Source organism: Sciurus vulgaris (assembly GCF_902686455.1).
Source record: "Sciurus vulgaris genome assembly, chromosome: 6".
NCBI lineage: Eukaryota > Metazoa > Chordata > Mammalia > Rodentia > Sciuridae > Sciurus > Sciurus vulgaris.
This window is the reverse complement of record NC_136466.1, coordinates 31,122,136-31,145,988: the sequence shown is the minus strand read 5'-3', so window position 1 is coordinate 31,145,988 and position 23,853 is coordinate 31,122,136. Positions and strand designations below refer to the sequence as shown.

Genomic DNA, 23,853 nt, shown 5'->3' with positions numbered 1-23,853 from the left:
GAGGCGTTCGAGGAATGCCTCAACTGCTCAACTTCAGGAATCTGACTTCTTTCCCTACATTTTCCTGACCCGTTGCTAGTTTTCTCTGGAAGAAAAAAATTTTTAAAAAGATGACAGACAGGGGAATAACACTGCCTTCTTGAGAGCTGGGTCTACTTAGAATTCTGCCACCACTAGTCACTAGATGCATCAGTTCTATGACATACAGGAGACCTGAGTGGGTGGACTGGGAACATTTTTTGCTCATCTATATGATGAGGTAACCAGCTATGAGACTGAGACCTGAAAGACTTTTAACTAACCACTTATTTATCTCTTGCCTGAAGCTGGATGCACTTGAGGTTTCTAAAGCAGCAGCCCTTCCTCGTTGGTCCCACATGACTACTGTGAGCAGACTGAGAAGGATAGCTCCATGCTGCTCAGGGCACTGGCCCATGCTGTGCTGTCAGGCAGGAAACATCACCTCTGCCAGAAAGTCTCTCTGGAGTTGGGAGTGCCCCCAAACATTCCCTTCTACCTTAGGGTGAGGGCCCTTCCTCTGTTAGCATGATGCTAAGGCAAGAGCTGCCCAACCAAGGAGCCTGCGCCCACACAGGTGAATGTGGTAAAAGGTGTGTGCAGTTTTACCCTTTGCAGTCTACTTAATCACTAGTGTGCTTTTTGAATAAGAGCTTTGTCATTCCTCAGAGTTGTTTCATGCATTGTAAAAAGCTGGAGAGACAGTCCTAAACCCACTACTACCACATACAGACATTTCAGCAGGGCACGCCAACTCCTGTACGCAATGTGTGGGTTCACAAGAAAACCAGACAAAGCCAGAACCCCTCACTGTGACTTTCCTTATGAACATGCTTGGGAAGAAGCAGAACATGCCTGGGACTGCTGTTCACTATCTCCTTCTCAAGAGAATCTGAAGAATTATTATCAAAAGGAAAAGCAGAGAGTCTGTCATCAACTGGCTTCCCTAAGAAGGACACATCTAGGTCTCTTGATAAAAACTATCACAATCTCCCAAACGTGAGACACTTACTCAACCAGAGCATGTGCAAGAGATTCAATGTTTTCTCGGTCGAGATTTGTCGTTGGCTCATCCAAGGCAAGGATGCCACAGTTCAGGCAGAAAGTTTCAGCCAGCGCCAGGCGAATGATGAGTGAGGCTAACACCTGGGGAAAAGCCCAGGAGTGAGTTGCATGGCACAGACTGGCATGATTGCTTCAGAAGCAAAGGTGGGTAAATGTCACAGGATCAGTGACATTAGAGAAATCGCTGCTGTGTGGGAGGGTCCAGCCCAGCCCTGCAACCAGATTCTTATGTCCCTCTGAAAGGTCATCCAGCAGCTGCACTCTCACAGCCCATCATTTGCAATGAAATGAAGTGTTAAATGCAGTGCTGATCCTCCCCTACCTGCCAATAAAAAACATCAGCTATAATCAAAACTTGAAATCACAGGTTTAAAACAGAGATGTATTACCATTTGGCTGTATCTAATAATTTTAATAAAACTATAATTTATGACCTTAAAAGTTCTTCACCTGACCTTTAGAGTTTCCTGATAAAGAGACTTGGCACCAGGTATTGTGTTCTGGTCAACACTGAAATGTTTGTGTGTATAATTTTGAGAAAGTAAGAGGGAAAAAACAATCATGGGTCACAGTATCAGGATGAGTATAGAAGTGTGGTTTTGTTTACGCTTACCTGCAGGAAATCCAAGTAACTGGAAGCATTATCACTTTCATGATTAACAGAAACCTAATACTAAAACCCTCACACTCAAATGAAGCCAACTGAGAGTACAAGGAACACAGAATTAAGAGTGCAGGACTATTCTGTGAAGTATAAACTACATTTATGTGAGCTATAAATTCCTTCTCCTACTGAATTTGTGAGTGAATTGATTTTACAGTAGTACACACCTTCTCACTGATGTCCAGGGCAGGCCAACAGATTGCAGAAACCCGGGCCACTGCTTCCCCTTTGGGGACAGGCACTTCCTGCCTTTGAATTCCACTGCTGCCAATTTTACCACGACCCACTCACACTGGCCTCTAAGGCTTCAGCAAAAGCCAGTGTTAGGTACAAACCATTTGTCCCTCTCTCCCAATGCCAAGAAAGCAATTGTTACTATAAAGCAATTACTACTAACTATAGTAAGTCTATTTTTGCTTAGAAAGTATTTTTGAGTTGGGTGTAGTGAGGCAACTGTGGCTACTCAGGAGGCTGAAGCAGGAGGATTGCAAATTTGAGGCCAGTCTTGGTAACTTAGCGAGGCCCTGCCTCAAAAAATAGAAAGGGATGGGGGTATAGAGTGGTAGAGCATCCAAGGGGACAATTCCCAGTATCGCACACACAAAAAGAAAGTAATTTTGAAAGCATTTTAAATCCAGAGGTATCATGATTCAAATTCCCTTATAATTAACACTAAAAAATCACAAAAGTAAGTAGGGATACTGATTATAGATCATAAGTTTGTCATTTTTGCAGACTATGATTTAGATAGTAATCTGCAGATGTCTTAAATTGCTATCAGCTTTTTGGGCTGACAATACAAACATGCATGGTTTATTCATTTTTTTGTATGTGGTGGGGGACCAGGAATTGAACCCAGGGGCACTTGCTAAATTACTAAGGTTGGCTTTGAACTTGCGATCCTCCTAAGTCATTGGGATTACAGATGTGTGCCACCATGCCCAGCTGCATGATGTATTCTTTCTTTCTTTCTTTTTTTTTTTTTTTTTTTGGACTCAAAACCTCTTTTTATTATTATGTGGTGCTGAGGATTGAACCCAGGGCCTTACGTGTGCTAGGCTAGTGCTAGTGCTCTACTGCTCTACCACTGAACCACACCCCCAGCCACTGCATGGTGTATTCTTTAAGTAAAAAATTGAAAACTATAGAAATAATTAAGATAACATGGACATCCTTTTCTTTTTGAAATTTTATGAAAATCGGGGTCCAGAGGTATATCAAGTATAATCTACTTCTAATCTGAGAAAGAGAAAGCTGAAAAATCTGGGAAGTCTTTGGTAGAAACCTTGCACAGTGAAAGGACCTAGCCTTATACTGAAGGATGCAGACCCCATTATCCTGACTCTTTAAAACATCATTCTTCTTTCTGATTTTGCTGTCCTTCCAAGAGACTCATATACAGCCAGTTGGCCTGACCTGGCACCTGTCTTGTATATGTGGTGCTGGTGACAGAAGCACCTGTGGGTATCAAGGTAACTGACTGGCAAGAGCCTTCTTTTAGAGGGTCTGTGGGCCCAGAAACTAGGCTGGGTTGGTGGAGGGGCTTGGTCCTACATGGGGGCTACTTTCTCAAGGAGATTCTCTTATCTACTGGACTGTCTTATCTGGGTCAACCTAGGATCTGACTTGTTAATACTACTATGATTAACAGTATAGATACTATTATTAATATAATTAATATTAATACTGAAATTTTTATTTCTCTGAAATCAGAATATGTCTTATAGTTGTTAGTATTTTTTTTCTTGGTGGCACATTAAAGAGCAGTAGATGAAGCAGTGAGTGACCTTACTCTGAGAAGGAATGCTGTGAAATGATAATGGGTTCAGCCCCTTGTTCGACAAGAGCCTATCCTGAGACCCTTCAGGCCCTTCTGTTAAAACCACTGTACAGAATGCTGCAGGAAATGTTGGTTGGCATCAGGAAGGGTAACCACGGGAGCTGAAAGGAGCTTCCTGTCATTTAAGGGCAGCCCTGGGTGCTTCCTGGTACTGTTTCTGTCAGATTTCCGAGATACTTGCCTTCTGTCCGGCGCTGCATCGTCCTCGCATATCCAAGGCTGTGTCTCCCTTCAGCATCACCACTCGGTAGTTATAATTCCGCCTTTTATCAGAAGCTGATACGTTTTCATCAGCATCAGATCGTATTTCTATGTATTCAATGTCTGATGCAGAAAGAAAAATACTTTAATGTAAAATACTTTATCCTCTGCGGCCTTTTGTCATTTTCTAACATCACCAAGTAAGCCTAGGAGCAACACATGAAGCTGATGTCACCTGGGGAAAACACTGGCTGGTTTCAAACTTATTTCTCTGGCTGGGGGGATTTAAGAACCTGGAAGTCTGGCCAGAAGCAACCTGGATACCCCAAACCCTCTGCTCTTTCTCTGAGCGTTTCCTTGGGCAGGTTTTCTTATATCAGGGTTTATCCCTAGCTACACTTCAATAAAACCTATTATGTCATCAGTCAAATATAATGCCTTCTACAGCCAAGGATGTAAGTCCTATCAGGCTTTGGAATAGAAAACTTTGCCTTTTTTTTTTTGCTATAAGATTTCTTAGAAAATCTCAAAGAGATGCTTAGAAAGGGATCCAAGGAGGTAATACTTGCATGATGAGAGGTCATATGGGAAAAAAGCTGTGAGGAAGGCTTTGTAAAGGGAGTTTATGACACACTATGTTAATTACCTTGTCCACGATAGGTACTTCGCCAAAGATCACGAATAATTTTATTGATTTCTTCCATTTTCATACTATGAAATTTCATTATTGCTCTGGAAAGAGAGGCCATTGGTACTTTAATGGAAAAATAATACATACTATTATATATAAAAGATGTGTGATTATATGCACTAATGTATGTCAAAATATATAATTATAAATAATAATAGAAATAACATAATATCATGAAATAATTTCCTAAAACTTTCAATTACAAAAGCAGAATATGAGAAGAGTTGGGCACAGTGGTGCATGCCTGTAATCCCAGCAGCTCAGGAGGCTCAGGAGGTCTTGAGTTCAAAGCCAGCCTCAGCAAGGTGCTAAGCAACTTGGTGAGACTCTGTCTCTAAATAAAATATAGGGGTCGGGGATTTAGCTCAGTGGCAGAGCGCTCGCCTTGCATGTGCAGGGCCCTGAGTTCGGTCCTCGGCCCTGGGGGAAAAAAAAAAAAAAAAGTCTAAATAAAATATAAAACAGGGCTGGGGATGTAGCTCAGTGGTTGAGTGCCCCCCGAGTTCAATCCCCAGTATCAAGGGGAGAAAAAAAAAGCTAGAAAAAAAATAAGTAAGGCCAAAACCTTGTTGCTTCACTAGTACTAAATATTGTGAGGCATATTCTTAATATTTCAGAATCTTTACCCTTCTCCATTGTCATTCTATGATACAACAAATACCTCTTTTAGCAAATACTTAGAAACTGTAAAAATTTCAGAAAACATAATTCTTTCGTAGGCTTCTTTCTTAGGCATGATAACTTACTGGAGGGACTGTTTCCCCTGATGCCCACGGTTATAGGAAGGCCTGATGAATGCAGGTAGGTGAGTTACAGGAAGGGGTCCTCAGTCCCTGGGGAAATTAACAAATCTTGGAAACTGCTTCATGGTCCCTCTTCTCTTACTATTAAGGTTTACCAAAAGCCAGGCCATTTGTGATGCTTCTATTCTTCAGATCTGTGAAATTTTTTCCAATTAGAAGGAGGTTCTACTTCACAGAGGGTGATTTAGAAGCTTAAATTATTATGAACTTAAAAATTTTATTTTTCCTTACTAATTGCAGATTCAGAAATCCTAATTCTAAATGAGTGTATTAACTTCCATTTGGTCCTGGCACGCCCCTCCCCACAAATCTCTTTAAGATAGCTCCTAAACACTAAAAATAATGTTTGTAAAAATAAAAGTAGCCTGTCAAAATATTTTATAGTTCTTTTATAGTCACCTTTCATCAAAAAGACCTTAGGTTCTTTGGAAGTAAGTTTATGAACTCATAAATGTCACTCCAATGATAAAAAGGCAAACATCACTGCCATTACCATACAAAGGATGTGAGGTGAACTTACTTCCATTTGCAGGCCTCTTATCTGATGTATACAAAAAAAGAAACTGAACGTAATGCTACTGCCTCTGCAGAATCATTTCATGATCTCTTGGTTCACCAGCAAAAGAGAAAGAAATGACTCAACATAAATACATCTTAAATATCAGATGAGGGATTATTGAAGTAGTGAACCCTGGAAAAAAACCATACTCTGCTTCTTGATAAGAATGCAGCAAGTCTCCATTTTCTACGTTACACCTCTTAAGTTCCTTTCAAAAGACAGATATGTTGTTGGTGGTGGCACATGCCTATAATCCAAGCTATGTGGGAAGCTGAAACAGGAGGATTGCAAGTTCAAGCACAGCCTTGGTAATTTAGTGAGAACCTGTCTCAAAATAAAATAAAAATGGGGGCTGGAGATGTAGCTTAGTGGTAGAGCATTTGCCTAGATGCATGAGGTTCTGGGTTCAATCCCTAGTACTGAGAAAAAGAAAAAAAGGAAAAGAAAAAAAAAAAAAAAGTGATAAAACACTTAAGAATTTCCTAAAAAGTCAAAATAAAGCTCATAGACTGTGCTTGGGCCAACTGTATAAAGACTTCTTTCCATAGCATTATGTATTATGAGCCTGATTTTTCAAGGAACTTTTTAAAAAAGTTATTTTTCCATCCAAGTTAAACATCTTCAATAATTAATGTAAGCAAGTATTCCTAATGTGGAAAACAAATTCCAGTAGAGCAGGGGTATTCAGTAGAGCACACAGTCTGTCCTGATTCCCCTGTAGAGCAGAGGTGGTGCATTCCAGCCATATAGGTCTGCCAAAACACAGCACTGCAGAAAGAAGCTCTAGTCAGAGAGATCCAGACCCACCCAAGTGTGTCACAGGGAGCTGATGTCTGCCACTGTTGGCTGCTCCACAAACTAATCTTTATGTCCTCTCTCTTTCTGGTATGGAGTTTACAACCATACTGTGCAACAATTGGAGATGACTAAGATAAAATCTACCTAATGGAGTAACAATATAGTGGTTATTACTGATGGACATTTACCTTATGTGAGCCACAACAATGCTAAATAGCCATATCATCTCATTTAACCCTTACAACAATACTGGAAGTTAGATTTTGTCTCCACTTACCATTAATAAAACAGATATGATGAAATTAGTAACCTGTTTTAGATCAGAGAAAAGTGGGTAGGATATTAACAGTCCTTGATTACAACAGCAAAAACTCAACAGGCAGTTAACTTCATCTTCTGAAGTTACCAGTCTCAGATTTATCGGTGGGTATTATTAAATCCTTGAGATAGACCTAGCTCCCAACCAAATATATAAAGTATTAAATAGCCAGGAAAAACATAAGTGAAAAGAGGACAGAAAAACGTCAGGCCTATTATGTGTATGAAAAGAGAAAGAAACACTCTAATTAAAACAAAATTTAGTAAGTGAGGGTATTATAAAGAACACATGACCATGTGGTATTTATCACCAAGAAAGCTAGACTAGTACAACAGAAAAAAAGATGATCTTGATAGATGTCAAAGAAGCTTTTGATACAGTGTACCACTGAGTTCTGATTAAAAATCTTCAATAAGAGAAAAATAGAAGTAAATTTCCTTAATCTTACAAAATTCCTCTCTCAGGTACCTACAGCAAGCCACCAATCTAATTTAAAATATACAGAAGCATTCTTTGTACAGCTAAGAACTAGAGGAAAATGCCTGCTATTATGTCCACTCTAAAATGATGTCCTGGGGATCTTCAACAGTTTAGTAGGACAACAAAAATAAATGAGGCATAAATGATGGGGGTATGTGTGGGGGAACTTATTGTTTTTGTAGATGATATAATTGTATACCTAGGAAATCCGAAAGTAAACTGAAAAATTATTAAGACTAATAAGATGGTCATAAATAAATACACATAATTGGTAATTTTAGTATCTAATGGTTAATAAGATTAGGAAAGACAATAGTAAAAAAAAAAAGGGATCCTATTCACAATAGCAACTATTTAAAAAACTATAACATACATAGAAATCTAGCAAAAAGGTACAGAATCTAGAAGAAAAAGCCATAAAACATTATAGCAGGACAAAAAAATTGATTAAATAGGAGACATACAGTAAAAGGTCCAAAATGGTAGACCCAATATTGCAAAGATATCTATTCTCCCCAAGTAATCCATAAATAAAATGCAATCCAACAGAAATCCAAAGATTAAAAAAAAAAATTTAATGGTATCCACAAGGTGACTCTAAAGTTCTAACAGATAATGCAAAAGAATAAAAGTTTGGTAATAAGAATAAAACAGCTGGGAGAGCCAGGCGAGGTGGTATATGCCTGTAATTCCAGCAGCGTGGGAGGCTGAGGCAGGAGGTCCGCAGGTTCAAAGCCAGCCATCTTAGTGAGGCCCTAAATAGCTTATCAAGACCCTGTCTCAAAATAAAAAGAACATAAAAAGGGCTGGGGATATGGCTCAGTGGTTAAGTACCCCTGGGTTAAATCCCTGTTACCAAAAAACAAACAAACAAACAAACAATAAACGGTAGACACAGAAAATACAGAAATAAGCCCAATACACATAGAATTTTTGTCATGACATTTCAAACCAACTACAAAACTTTCAATATGGCTGGAAAAGAGAAAAAAATTAAAATGGAATAACTACTCTTCATCAGACCCCAAAATAAACTCAAATGAACAGAATGATTAAATGTTAAAGTAAGCTGGTATACTGGTCTGTAATTACAGCTATTCAGGAGGATTGCTTGAGCCCAGGAGTTTGAGCCCAGCATGGGCAACAGAGTCAGACCCGATTTCAAAGAAAAAGAAGGAAAGGAAAAAAAAGCAAAATAAAACTACCAGAAGAAAACATTTTTCATAATCTTACATTGGTAAGACTTTTCTAAGGCATAGAATTGAGGAGCCATAAATAAGAAGACTAAAGATTTGACTATGTAAAAATTAAGTTACAAATGACACCATAAAGAAAGTTAAAGGACAAATGACAAACAGGGAATAGGTACTTATGATGTTTGTGAAATGGATTCATATCTAAAGTCTATGAAAAAGTGATGTAAATCAGTAAGAAAAAGACAATCTAGTAGAGAGTCGGCAAAGAGATACTGAAAGGAAATTCTCAGTAGAAATACAAGTAGCCAACATATGAAAAGACATTTAACCTTACTAATAAGGAGGGAAATGCAAATTACAGTGAAAGCATTTTTTGTGCAAAAGACTGGCAAAAGTTAAAAGGGCTGATGATAAAAGGCAGACATGGAAATGGTCACTTTAATGATGTTACTGGTGGAAATATACATTTAATAATCGTTTTTGGAAGACAATGTAGCATTAACAAGTTAAAAATGTACATTCCCCCTGACCCAGTAACTTCAGATATCTTTCTGGTATATCTGCATAAGTGTGCAAAGATACACACTACAGCATAACTGGTAGTAGCCAACTTTTAAAAGCTTCCTTGTATGTCTATCACTGGTTAAATATGGCAAATAATATCCATTTAGATTATGAAGCCATTAAAAGTAATGAGGTACTAACATGAATATAAATGAATTTCGTTGTGTTAAATGAAAAGAGAAAATAGAAAAATAATGTGATACCATTCACATAAAAACAAAAGATATATTTGCATACTATATATAAAGACATTGTGAGGGAAATGAAAATATGTCACTGATGTAATACTGAAGTGATGAATAAACAATAGACACTTGTCATGGAAATGAAGCTGAGTCTAGTCTGAAGTGTGTTCTATGATTTGTATAATCATGAAGTATGGGGAAGCAGAAATTATCTATAAGACAAAGGTGAATGGGTTAAGTGTACAAAGTATTATGGAGTACGAAGGAAGGAAAAAATATCTGGGAAGGGTTTCACCGAGGCAGTATTTTGTGGAGAAGTGGTGTAGGAAAATGTGGTGTACTTTAAGGGAACAAAACCGTTCAGTTTGGTTAGGAATGCAGTAAAGAGTGAGAGATAAAAATGCGAAGGGCCAGGTATGGAAGTGTTTCCTAAAAGGAAAGGAATAGGGACCACCATCTTTCGGAAGGTTAACCTGGTAGAAAAAGAAGAGTGTGTATGTAAGGGTGGGAGGAATAGTAAGAGATAAGAGGTAGAGTAGGCTACCATAGTAATATGTAAGAGTTAGGCTGGGGCCATGGAAGAAAGCAGTTCTGAAACTGTCCCTGGCAGGAACCCTGTGGACCTAACTGCCTGCTTACTGACAGTGGACTAATTAACTTTACACACACTGAGCACCTGAATTTTTTTTTTTCTTTGGGGTGCTGGGGATTGAACCCAGGGCCTCTTAAATGCTAGGCAAATGCTGTCCCACTGAGCTACATTCTGGTTTTTATAGATATTTAGTACTAAGTAACTTAAAGAAAGACCATGAAAGTCCATGACCTTTTCCTGAAGCCAAGATTTGAACTTCTTGGGCTAGAAACTGTTGTAGGCAAGTGGTTACCTCATACATTAGCCCCACCACCTGCAGTGTGCATGTCTTTCAGTTTAATTGCACATACTAACTCATGTGAAATGGTATACTTTGTGTGTGTGTGAAATCAGGTTCCCAAATGGAAGTGAGAAACTCTAATATCTAAGAAAATAATGGTTTATAAATTACTTTAGCCTTATATTGAAATACTTGTTAAGAGTCTAAAAAAGATTTCATCCAGAAATTTGCAAAAATATATTGCATTTTGTGAGGATGCATACTGGCTTTAGAGGCATTTATAATTCTGGTGATCCATGAAAGTTTTAGGATGTGATTCCCCACAAATGACAAAAGTCTAACATGTTTCCTGTTTGAAAGGAGGCATCGAGAGGCCAGAAAGACAAAAAGACATATGCCAGTGAAACTATTCTATGTGATACTATACTGATAGATAAATGCCATTAGATATTAATCAAAACTCACAGAACATATGTCACCAAGAGTGAATTAATGCTATCTATGGATTTTGGATTATGGTATATCAATGTAGGTTCACAGAGCATAACAAATGTATCATTGGTGTAGGACACTGACAGTGGGGGAGGCTGTACATGTGTGAGGGCAGTGAGCACATGGGAAATATCTGTGCTTTTTTTTCCTGCTCAATTTTGCCGTCAACCTAAAATTGCTTTAATAAAGTCTATTTAAAACAACAACAACAATGGGCTGGGGACGCTGCTTAGTGGTAGAGCATTTGTCTAGTGTATATAAGGCCATAGATTTGATCCCCAGTGCTGCAAAACAAAACAAAACAAAACAGACATGTGCCAGTGGTGGAGCTGTTTCCATCTGTGCCCCTTTTCCTTCTGTATACAGACATGCCTTTACCTTTAAATGCCTAGCGGACTCTATCGTCCTTCAGCACGTCTTTCTACCAGAGCTTCTGCCCCAGCTATGAGAGAATTTTCTCTTTGGTTCTAAGCTATCCAATGCCTCCAATACTTGGCATTTAAGGAATAGCTTCTTAGAGCCTCTGAGTTACTTTCTTTCTAAGCATACATGGCTTCCAGCCTCATGTCACAAAGGAAGCAGCATATTAAGCCTACCCAGGAGAGCAGTTAGGGTTCTTTTTATCATTTATTATTATTATATTTTGCAGTAACAGAGATCAAACCTTGGCTCAATCATGCTAGGCAAGCATTCTACCACTGAGCTGCATCTCCAGACCTTTTAATATATATATATATATTTAATATAATATATATATATATATATATATATATTTTTTTTTTTTTTTTTTTTTTTTTTGGAGACAGGATCTTGATAAGTTCCCAGGCTGGCCTTGAACTTGTGATCCTCCTGCCTCAGCCTCCCAAGTGGCTGGGATCACAGGAGTGCACCATCACACCCAGCTAGGGGTCTTGTTGCTGCTCTGATCACTTTTCTGACCATCTCAGAACTTAGCCACTAGCATTGAACTGAATGCCTGAGACACACCATGAGAAAACAGGTATCTAAGGTATTAGAACAGTGTCACCTAAACAGACCAAAACCCCGCTTTTTAGAAGACTTGTCCAGCTCTCTACTTCTTTCCATACTTAAACCATCTTCAGGACTCAAGCTACTAAGAAGATTGGCTAAACTGTGCAAAATGTGAACTGATGCTCAAAATCAGAAGTACACAGGAAAGGTGAATCTTGACTGAATTTCCCTGTAATCTCAAAGCTATCTCATTGATGAGAACATTATCTGGAAAGGCCAACATTAATTCTAAAGTATAATAAAAAACTAAATAATGAAAAATTAAACAAGTTGGAAAAAAGCAGTAAAGATTATATTTACAAAAGTCATTTCCCAAAAATATATTATCCTTATCCTTGTATTTAAAATTGTACCAAACTCTGAGATATGTAGGTTGCTGAAAAACTGGCTATGATTATTATTCTTTGTTACAGTGGCTATGCTTCCCTACTGCCTTGGAACTTAGCACTGGTGGAACATCTTGCTTCCCTACATCTGGGTCAGTGAAAGTCCTCTTGCATAAGGGATATGGTATCATGATTATTGTGTTCCAACCTACTAATGACTTTTCTTATTTAGCAAAATTCAAAATCCCTAATTTGCCAATCTTAAATTGTACATTTAAAAGGAAAGTGGCTCTTTTTTAAGATACAATCCTCCAAAGTACTAAACTAATTTCCTGTGGCTAGACTCCTAACCATCAGTTTTTAAAATTCAGGCAATGTACAATCATTATTGCAAGATAAACATTTGGTTAAAATAACCTTCAGTAGATATGAAATGCCACTGGTTATCTTTTTATTTTGTAATCTACCCTTCCCAAGATGCTACTAATGTGAAATCTTACTGCACCCCATGGTCTGGACTAGAATGATGGCCACAAGGTGAGCCCTGAATAAAGACCTCATCCAAAGTTCTCGAATGCAGGCACCCATGCTCCAACAGCCTGAGAGAAAGATGGCTGCCTCAGATACAAAACTGTCAAAGTTGCACATTTCTCTGAGTCTCAGAAGAAGTATGACCTAATATGCAATGTTCCATATCTAGGAAAAAGATGAGAGTAGAATATTTTGGGCACAGAGTAGAACATTACACCTTTAGTGATAATATTCCAAAATCATTTAAGTGACTATATTCTGAGGTAATACATTCTAAATGATGCATGTTTTCCTCTTCTCATCTGCTGTGTCTCTGACCATTGCCAATGCTTCTACTTAGTGATGTTTTTAGATGATTACTAATAACAGATGGTAATCAGCTTTTCTTGAAAATGCACTGCTAATTTCCTGTGTTACCTTAAATAGACAGCTGAATGCAACAATTACACTGATAGCATGCCTTATTCTAAGATGTGAAACAATGAGGGAAATTTTAGACCTTATTTTCTTCCGGGGAAGAAGGCAAATTTAGGGCTCACAGTATAAACCTTGAGAAGTCCATTGTTTGCAAGCATAAGCCCACAAAGACACAGTTTTGGGGAAATTTGTACCACTTTTTTCTTCTCATTTAGAAGAATCCATCTGATTACCAGATAACAGATCTCAGCAAACAACCCAGCTTTGTTCCTTAAACCGGTCTAAACTGCTGGAAAGCACCCTTGTACCTCCCACTCCCACCCACCCTGCCTGGCTCCATCAAGCTCCCCCACATGTCCTCGCTGTGCTCCGTGTGATGACTCTGTGACTAAGGCATTTTGTGAACTATCCTTCCTTCCTGATTATAGGTCAAGGTCAATAGAGGGTGGAGCACCTACCAAGTTTTCCCCCATCTGTTGGTAGGCAGTTTAGAGGATGGACAGGTCTTATTGTGGGAATTTCTCTGGATCCTCTGTCACTGGCTCTCAGGGTATGCAGGGACAGGTGGAGGGCTTTAGGTGTAGCGTTCTATTCATTTAACACACACGAAACCCCAGGTTGTCAGGGCAGTGCACCACAGTAAAAGGAAACTGGTTTTGGTGCAGAATACAATACTTATAAGTAAATTTAAAACAAAACCAACTTGCTACCTAACTCGGTTCACTATTCCTCAAAGTCATTAACAATCTCCATTTTGTCAAATTCAAGGGTCACGTCTTAGTCCTCATCTTATTCAACCTCTCAACAGCATTTTTTTTGTTGTTGCTGGTTTGTTGTTTTTTGTGGTGTGGGGAATTGAATCAAGTGCTTTACTACTGGGTGACATCCCCAGCCCCTAGCATTAGATTCTTGAAGTATTTTTTTTCCACTTGGTTTTCAATATCCCACACCTTTAAAAAAATTTTCCCCACCTCTCCAGCTGTTAATTTACTGTATTTATCTGTAAACATAGTGAATCTTGATTTCCCCTCTCTGTCTAGTCATTCCATATGTAATCTCATTCCATGATTTTAAATACCACATTTATGCTGACAATTCCCAAGTTTCTCTCCCCAGAACTCTAGACTGGATTATATATCCAAATGCTTGCTTGACATCTCTACTTAGAAATCCATAGACACCTCAAACTTAAAGTGTTCAACATACAATTCTTTGTTTTCCCTCCCATTCTTTCCATTTCAAGAATGGCATCTTGTTTCTCCAATGTTCTGTTGCCCAAGTAAAAATAGGGTAGAAGTAATATTTAATTCTTTCTTTTCCTTCTCTACCCTCAATTCAGAAGCAAGGCTCGTCTACTCTATTCCCAGAACAAATCCTGATCCTTCACTTCTCTCCATTTCCATTACTACCACCCAAGTCCGTTGCCATCTCCTAGGGCCCCATAGCAGTCTCCTCATGCTCCTTAGAACCTGTTTTCTACATAGCAGCTGGGGCCATTCCTTCAAATTATCAATTGGATTATATTACTTTCCTGCCTTAATCCCTCTAGTGACTTCTCAATGTACTTAAAATAAAACCAAACTGTTTACCATGACATACTCTGCCAACAATTCATCTGATTCTCTTCAACCACACTTTCCTTCTTCCTGTTCCTTGAACATGTTCTGTTCATACTGGTCTTTGGACCACTGTATTAGCTACTTTCCCCCTGGAGCACAAGTTCCCTGAATTTTGCATATCTTGCTCTCTCACATCAGTTAGGGCCCAGCTTAGATGTCACATTCTCAGAAAGTGTCTTACCTTAGAAAAGCCTTCAAGTAGCCCCTCAGTTACTCTCATAATGTTAATTTTTTTTGTAGCACCTACCATCACTTGTTATTTTCTTAATTTTATGTTTCTTCATTCCTGTATACTTACTTAGTGTCTAGAACAGTATCAAGCAAGCATATAAGCACTCAAAATCCTAATATAATGACAATATGTATCATCACATATGGACACACCTCAATGAGCAGTTATAAAATATATGAAAATTAGTTGATTACTGTGGCTATAAATCAGGAAGCATGAATTAAGTAACAGTTACAACACTATTATATAAATACTACTTTTTAAAAAGGTTGTAAAATGGGCTATTATAGTAGCATCCTGGCATAGGAGGAGGCACAGCTCTTGGGTCTGAGATCTAATTTTATCTCTGCCATTCAGCTGTGCAATTTTGAGCAGTCTACTTAATCTCTCCAATACTTATCTTTTACAGGGTAGACATAAGAATTAAATTAGATTATGACTAACCTGCAGTAAATATTCAATTAATATTAGTGTCTCCTCTGCACAGCCAACTTGGGGACATTTAAACTTTAAAAAAGTTTAAATAGGAACAAAAGAAATTTATATTTTCTTTCTTTTTTTTTTTTTTGTGGTGCTGGGGATTTGAACCCAGGGCCTTGTGCTTGTGAGGCAAGCACTCTACCAACTGAGCTATATCCCCAGAAAATATATATATTTTCTTAATAGAGTTCCTTAGTGCTATTAAGGAATAGAGTTTAAGAACTTACATAGAAGAATGTGAAAGAGTGAAAGAAGTAAAAGAAAGGTGTGTGGGGGGGGCAGAGATCTTATGAAAATCAAAGGGAGGTGAGTAGATCAGAGGCAAGGGACGAGGGGGTGGAAGGAAGGAAGGAAGGAGGAGGCAAGCACTGGGGAGTGAATATTGGCCAATTATAATGTTATATCATATGCATGTATGAATATGTAACAACAAATCCCATCACTATGTTCACTGTGTTCAATAAAATAATGTAGGAAAAAAGAGAATAGCCTCAAAAAGAAAATGGAAAAATATTGAACACAATATTTATGGTAAAATCAAGAAGCTATTTATAAGCTGTGTAAAAAAAGAAGCAGAATTATAAACTAAAGGTCATGATCAATATGAAAAAAAAAAAAGAACTCATATTAAAGAATGGAACATGACAGAGAAAGGTGGACAAAACTCTAAGTTTTGTCCTTGAGTTTTCCTTTTAACTTTCTTCATACTGAATGCTATTATGGATTTAAAATCTTTTTTTCCATTTTAAAGACAAGGAAATGGAAACTTGGGGTATTTAAATAATTTGCTTAATACAAGAGAATTCAAATTCAGTTTTAAGGAACAGTACTTTTAACCATGTATTATGGAATTCTGAGGTTTCATGATGGCAAAATTTATCACCTTTCACACAGTCCATTCCTGCTTTGTAATTCCCTCTTTTGTGTTTTTCTATCACAACCACTTTAAATTATCTTATTCCATTTAATAGGTTCTTACTAACAGAAATCTGTTTTGAATTGTGTTTCTTCAAATAAATTTAAAATATCCTTATCAGCAGGATCTGGGTCTCCCATTCCTTAGTGTTCAATGAATGTACGGTGTTGAGTCTTTTGGATTCACAGCACCTGTTGCTAAAGAACTAAAAGTAAAATGTCTCCTGCAGGCATAGGAAAAGCCTAAAGAGAATTAATGAAAAAAAAAAAAAAAAAAAAAAAAAAAAAAAAGGGAAAAATATGTATATGTGTAGTCTACTGGGCAAGGATGCTTTAATAAGTCTTGCTTATGTTCTTGTTCCAAAACCTTAATTTCTTACCAACGTTGCAGGATACAAAATCAACACACAAAAATCAGTAATGTTTCTATATGCCAGTAGCAAATTATGTGAAGAAGAAATCAAGAAAGCAATGCCATTTACAACAGCTATGAAAACAAAAACCTAGCATATGTATTTAACTACCAAGGAGAAAAATCTCTACAAAGAAAACCATAAAACATATATGAAAGAAACTGAAGAGGACACAAGAAAAGTGGCAATATTTATATACTGTGTTAATAGATTGGAAGAATCAATATTGTTAAAATGTCCATGTTACCCCAAGAGATCTACAGATTCAATGCAATCCTTATCAAAATATCATAGAACCAGTACAAATTTTCTAAAAATTCAGATGGAACCACAAAAAAAAAAAAAAAAAAAAAAAAACCCAAACAGGCAAAGTAATCTTGAGCAAAAAGAACAAAGCTGAAGGCATTATACTAAGTAACTGCAAAATACACTACCACTACAAAGCTATAGCCATTAAAACAGCACAGTAATGGGCTAATGCAATAGAATAGAGAGCTCAGAAGTAAACCCATGCATCTCCAGTCAACTTATCAACAAAGGTGGTAAGAAAATGCACTGAGGAGAGGGTAGTCTCTTTGACAGATACTGCTGGAAAAAAGGGATATCCATTCACGTGCAGAAAAATAAATCTGGACTTATTTCTTACCCTATACAATAATCGACTCAAAATAGATAAATAAGTAAATGTTAAAGGCTGAAACTACAAAACTACTAGGAGAAAATATAGGGGAAGTGCTTTAGGACATTGAAATAGGCAAGGATTTTTTGGTAAAAGACCCCCAAAAGCACAGGAGACAAAAGCAAAAATAGACAAATGGGAGTACATCAAACTATAAAACTTTTGTGCAACAAAGGAAGCAATCCAGAGAGTGAAGAGACAACCTAGAGTATGGGAGAATGTATGTGCAAGCTACACATCTGGTTAATATCCAGAAATAGGAACTCAATTCAATGGCAAAAATAAAACAATAACCCCAAAAAATCCCCTCAAAAAATTAAACAAAACATTTTTAAAATGTGTAATAGACCTAAATAGATTTCTCATAAGACATACAAATGGCCAACAGATGTATGCTCAGTACCAGTAATATCAGGGAAATGTAAATGAAAAGTATACTGAGATATCACCTCACTCTAGTTAAAATGGCTATTATCAAAAAGACAAAGATTAGTTCTGGTAAGAATGTGGAGAAAAGATAGTTAGATACTGTTGGTGGGGATGTAAATAACACATCTATTATGGAAAACAGTATAGAGGTTCCTCAAATTATTAAAAATAGAGCTACCATACTCAGCAATACTACTACTGAGTATATTTTCAAGGAAAATGAAATCAATATGTCAAAAGGACATTATGCCCATGTTCATTGCAGCACTACTCACAATAGCTTAAGAAATGGAATCAACCTAAGCGTTCATCAACTGAATAAAGAAAATGTGGTAAATACACACAATGGAATACATTTCAATCCTAAAAGGATGATATCCTGTCACTTTCAACAACATGGATGGAAATGCAGATCATTATGTTTAGTGAAATAAACCGGTACAGAAAAATGCCATATGATCACATGTAGAATCTTAAAAAGTTGAACTCAAAGAAGCTGAGAATAACAGAGTAGTTACCAGAGGCTGGAGAGATAGGGGAAATGGAGGGATGGGGAAAGGCTGGTCAACTGGTACTAAGAATTAGAATAAATAAATTCTGTGTTATATTGCACAGTAAGGTGTCTGCAATGGTAATATACTTAAGTTTCAAAAAAGCTGAAAGGATTTTGAATGTTTTACCACAAAGAAATGATAGCTATATGAAGAGATAGGTATCATTTGAACATCACACAATATATACAATTATCAAACATCACATGATACTCAATAAATATGTACAATGTTTATGTGTCAAAAAAATGACAAAATTGGGCAGGCATGGTAGTACACACCTATAATCTCAATGGTTCAGGAGGCTGAGGCAGGAGGATTACAAGTTCAAAGAGAGACTCAGTAACTTAGTGAGGCCCTATGCAACCCAGTGAGAACCTGTCTTGACATAAAACATAAAAAAGGCCTCAGGATGTGGCTCAGTGGTTAAGCTCCTCAATTCCTCATACAAAAAAAAAAAAAAAGACAAAACCAAATTTTTTTTTTTTTTCTGGCATCATGGATTGAACCAGGGGCCTTAACCACTGAGCTACATCCATACCGCTTTTTAGAATTTTATTTAAAGTCAGGATCTTGCTAAGTTGCTTAGGGTCTAAGTTGCTGAGGCTGGCTTTGAACTTCCAATCCTCCTACCTCAGCCTTCCTCCAAGATCTAATAAGTCTGGGTTGGAGGCTGAGTGCCAAGGTTGTGCTGAATGCTGCTCCAGGGCCACTTTGAAAATTAATGTGTTTGACCTGAAGTCAAATAAGTATGTCAAATATTTAAAGGTAAGTACCCAAATAACAAAAGTATAGTAAATCATTTACAATCCAAAGGGAAAAAGAAGGAATACACAATGTATCAATCCTATAAAAGGTAGGAAAGGATTACTCAAAAGGGCAGAAATTTGGCTCTATTAAATAATTACAATGAATAAGAAAGGATTAAGTTCAGTAAAAGATAAAGACTGTCGGACTCAACTAAAAAATTCTGCCACATGCTGGAAATATTATAAAGTTGCAGAAATTGCAACCATGTTTTGTTGGTAATGGCACACAGATAGACAAAGTGACCGGTGAAAGGAGAACCTAGAACCAAACCATGCACATATGGCATTCTAATATATTACAGAAATGATGTGGCATATCAATGAGAAAAAAATGACAATATACAGAACTGGGACAACTGGTTATTTGTAAGAGAAGAAATGAAATTGAATTTCTACCTCACACTTTACATCTGTACATAAAATTCAATTTAAAATTAAATAACTAAATGTACTTAGATGCAAAAAGACAAAACTTTAACATTTTAGAAGAAAATGTAAGAATAGGGAGATTTCTGAACAAGACAAAGAACTGACTGATAAATTCAATTACCTTAAAATCAAAGTGTCATCAAAAGACACTAAGTAAAATCATAAAGCTTTAATAGACATTTGTAATATATATAATTGTTTTGTTTTGTTGTTTGTTTATTTATTTATTTGGTGCCGGGAATTGAATTCAGAGGGACTTTACCACTAAGCCACATATCCAGTCCTTCTTTTCCCCCCATTTGGAGACAGGGTCTCCCTAAGTTGCTAAGATTACAGGTGTGCACCGCTGCTCCCAGATTATATAAAAATTTAAAAAGAATTAAAATGATGAAGAGATACAGAATGCCTATGAATCAGTTGAAAAAAAAAAAAGGCCAGCAATACATAAAAAATGTGTCAAAGACATAACATTTAATAAAAGAGGAAATAATATGACCATCAAGACAAAAAGAAATTCAGCATCATAAGAAAGGAGGGATCAGAATGATCCAAGATGGCTAAACAGATGCTCAGCACTTACCACCTCCTTCACAAAGGAGAACCATAGTAACAGGTGTAGAACTGTATTTCAAAGTGAATGACCACAGGAATAACTGGAAATCAGCAAAAGACAGTGAAACCTTGTAAGATTCAGAGACCTGGGACAAGAGCATGGCATGAGAAACAAAACACCTTGGCATCTGCCACCCCAGCTTCACAGTGGGGGAAAGGCAAATCTCACTGCAGAGGTAAAGGTAAAAGATAAGTCCCAGCAAACTATCAGTGCAGATACTGGCAATCTTAGATACTAGTAAGTTTCACAATCTTCACAGACTTAGAGCTCAATTAGACAATATGGAATGTGCACAGTAGCACAGTAGCCTTGTTTTGGAAAAGGATATCACATCATGTCCCAGTGAACCACCAGGATGATATAGCCAGGAGTCATCTTGAGAAGTGAGTTACTGTCTGAATTTGGACTGCTCTATGGGTCAGAAACATTTGCATTTTTCCATCTCTGGTACTCCACAGACATTCTACAGAGCTGGTTCAGGGGGTTACTGCCTCATAAACCCAACTTGGCCCAGCAGAGTCATTGTAATGTAAGCCTGCTAGGTGCCTGCACTGTAGGGGACGGGTGTTGTGATATGGAAGATATACCACTCTTAAGAATCAGGGGAAGAGGGCACTTGCCCTCTAACGTCTAGGGCATGGCCAGTTATATGTGCTGGTGCTAGGACTAAAGGCAGGGCACTCCTGTGATTCCTGTGGCCCCTCTCCTCTGTGTCACACTCAAGTGCCTGTTGCTGATAGGGCAGGGAGGGAACACTATAGTTCATGCTGAAGCCCTGCCCATAGGGGCACTGAGGGGGCTTTGGGCAACTCCATGGCTCCAGACACTTCTCTACCACTGGGTATACATAGTTAAAGGGGAGCTCACCTCTGAGAGGAATTTGCCTGGCTCTGTCCATGGTCCCAATCCCAAAGGACTTGCCACCAATGTGGTAGAGAGGAACACCACAGTTCCTGTTGCCACCCCACCTACATGGTTCCAACCACTCCAACTCCATACCTTGTCTGATAACACACTGCTGCTGGAACTGAATGTGAGCACCACAGAGTGAATGTTACAGTTCCTGCCACTACCTCTCCCAAGGGAGCATCTAGCACCATTATCTGGTGGGAGGACAAGTGATTCATGTCCCTCACTACTGCTGGGGCCAGAATGCCAGAGAGGCCCATGTCAGTAGCATAGCTAGCGTCAGCAGTGCCTAAGGAATCTTAACACCTGACAGGGGCCACCACCCCCACTGTAGGAGTAGCCACTGTGAGGACCCTGCACCCAGGGTGCTATGTACACCACAACTTCTTAAAACTTTTAGCGTGTCCCCACTCTTGCATGGTCTGCAGAGATGATGGGTCTCTCTGACTTGACCATAGAATGCACTGTGCCAAAATCATTATCATAACCCAAGAAGCTATATAGAGACTACACTATGGTTCCCACACAGAATTAAAAGCCACTGCTGCATAACAAACTCATATCCCAAGACATATCTTCAGGAGAAAGGGGCTACTAAGAAGGCCATCCTGTAAAAGATAATAGAGATAACGATCCATGAGATGTGCAAATCTCAATGTAGGAGCACAAGAAATATGAAAAAATAAGGTCATGTGAGGCATTCAAAAGAGCATAGTAACTCTCTAAAAACAGATTCCAAAGAAGTAGAAATGGATCAAAGTCATAGAATTTAAAACAACAATTATAAGCTAAAAGAGATCCAAGAGAATATAGATAAATAAATAAATAAAATCAGGAAGATAATGTAAGATATAAGTGAAAAATTCAGCAAAGAGAGATTCTGAAAAAGAATCAAAAAGAAATCCTGGAAATGAAGAGCTCAGTAAGTTAAAAACAAACAAAAAACAGTTGCAAGTCTCAACAACAAACTATACTAAGTGAAATAAAAAAAGATTTGAACTAGAAACTTGAAGACAAGTCTTTAGAAATATCTTGAGACAGAACAAAAAAGAAAAAAGAAAGAAAGAAGAAGAAAAGGAAGGAATGGAGGGAATGTTATTTGAGACCTATGAAACACTTTACTTTTATTTATTGGTTCTTTTTAATTATACATGACGGCAAAAACCATTTTCATATAATTATTCAAGCACAGAATGTATCTTATTCTAGTTAAGAGTCCCATTCTTATGGATGTATATGATGGTGGGATTCACTGTGTTGTTTTCATATGTGTACATGGGAAAATTATGTTAGATTCATTCCTATGGGCCACTTTAATACACCTGTATTTATTTCTGGAGTAACCAAAGGCAAGGAGAAAAAAGTTCAAGGTACAGAAAACTTTCCTAATCTTCAGAAAAAACATAGATAAATATCCATGTACAGAAGGCTTAGAGAACTGCCAAAAGACATAATCAGAAAAAGTATTCACAAGCTGTCAGAAGTATAAGTCCAAGAAATAATTTAAAAATCTTCTAGGGGAAAACACCACACCACATTTAAAGGATTCCCATTAGACTAACAGCAGACTCTCAGCAGATATCTTATAGACCCGGAGAGAATGGAATGATATATTCCAAGTCCTGAAACAAAATAACTCTCAAACTACACTTCTATACCCAGCAAGGCTATCCTTCAGAAATAAAGATGTTCTAAGACAAGCAAAAACTGAGGGAATTCATGACTATTATGAAAAAGATGTGTAAGGGAGTCCTACACTCAGAAGGGAAAGATAAAGAACTACCATCATGAAAGCATGTGAAATTGCAAATCTCACTAGAAGACTACATACAAAAAGGAGAAACAGAAAAGAATCAAACACTGGCAATACAGCAAACCACTGAACCAAAAAAAACAAAAAAAATTTGAAACAACTAGAAGAAATCAACAAAATGACAGGAATAAGTCTTTACATATCAATAATAATCTTGAATGTAAACAGACTAAGTTCTCCAATTGAAAGATATAAACTGCCAGAATGGATAAAATACAAGACCCAACAATATGCTGCCTACAAGTAACTTACTTCACCAGTAAGGAAACACAGACTAGAAGTAAAAGTATGGAAAATGATGTTCGAAGTAAATGGAAACCAAAAGCAAGCAGGGATAGCTATACTTATATCTGACAACATGGATTTTAAGACAAAAACTGCAAGAAACGAAGGTCACTATAAAATGATCAAGGGATAAATTCAACAAAAAGAATGATTATAAGTCTATATGCAGCTAATGTTAGAGGATCTATTTTTTTTTTTTTTTTTTTTTTTTTTTGTGCTGGGGATCAAACCCAGGGCCTTGTGCTTACAAGGCAAGCACTCTACCGACTGAGCTATCTCCCCAGCCCCAGAGGATCAAATTTTTAAAAATTTATTTTTATTTTCATTTTTATTGGTACATTATAATCATATAATAGTGGGATTCATTATTGCATATTTGTACATGCACACAATATAATTTGGTCAATTTCATTTCCTAAGCACCCTATTTTATAAAATAAAGTATTAGACCTAAAGGGAGAGACAGGCTTCAATAAGAATGGGGGATTTCAATTTCCTACTTTCATCAATGTACTGATCACCCAGACCCCACCAAAAAAAAATCAATAAACAGAGCTATTGTAGATCAATTGGACTGAACAGACATTTATAGACATTCCATCCTACAACTATAGAACAAAAAAT

General features: G+C 37.5%; 1 protein-coding gene across 4 annotated transcripts in view; it reads right to left on the bottom strand.

The window, feature by feature from the left end:
* Positions 1-23,853, bottom strand: part of RAD50 (RAD50 double strand break repair protein) — a 93,363-nt gene that overhangs the window by 11,031 nt on the left and 58,479 nt on the right. For 3 of the 4 annotated variants that reach the window (XR_013764500.1, XM_079144106.1, XM_079144107.1), the window contains 3 exons: positions 4,435-4,520; positions 3,769-3,911; positions 1,031-1,164 (listed from right to left, as the gene is read on the bottom strand). Coding sequence is in view for 3 of the 4 variants with exons in the window: in XM_079144106.1 (XP_079000232.1) it covers positions 1,031-1,164; positions 3,769-3,911; positions 4,435-4,520 (363 nt within the window). In the remaining variant the exon portion in view is untranslated. Of the gene's footprint in view, positions 1-1,030; positions 1,165-3,768; positions 3,912-4,434; positions 4,521-19,803; positions 20,263-23,853 lie in introns of those variants that run through there. The other variant, XM_079144108.1, reaches the window with a different exon arrangement.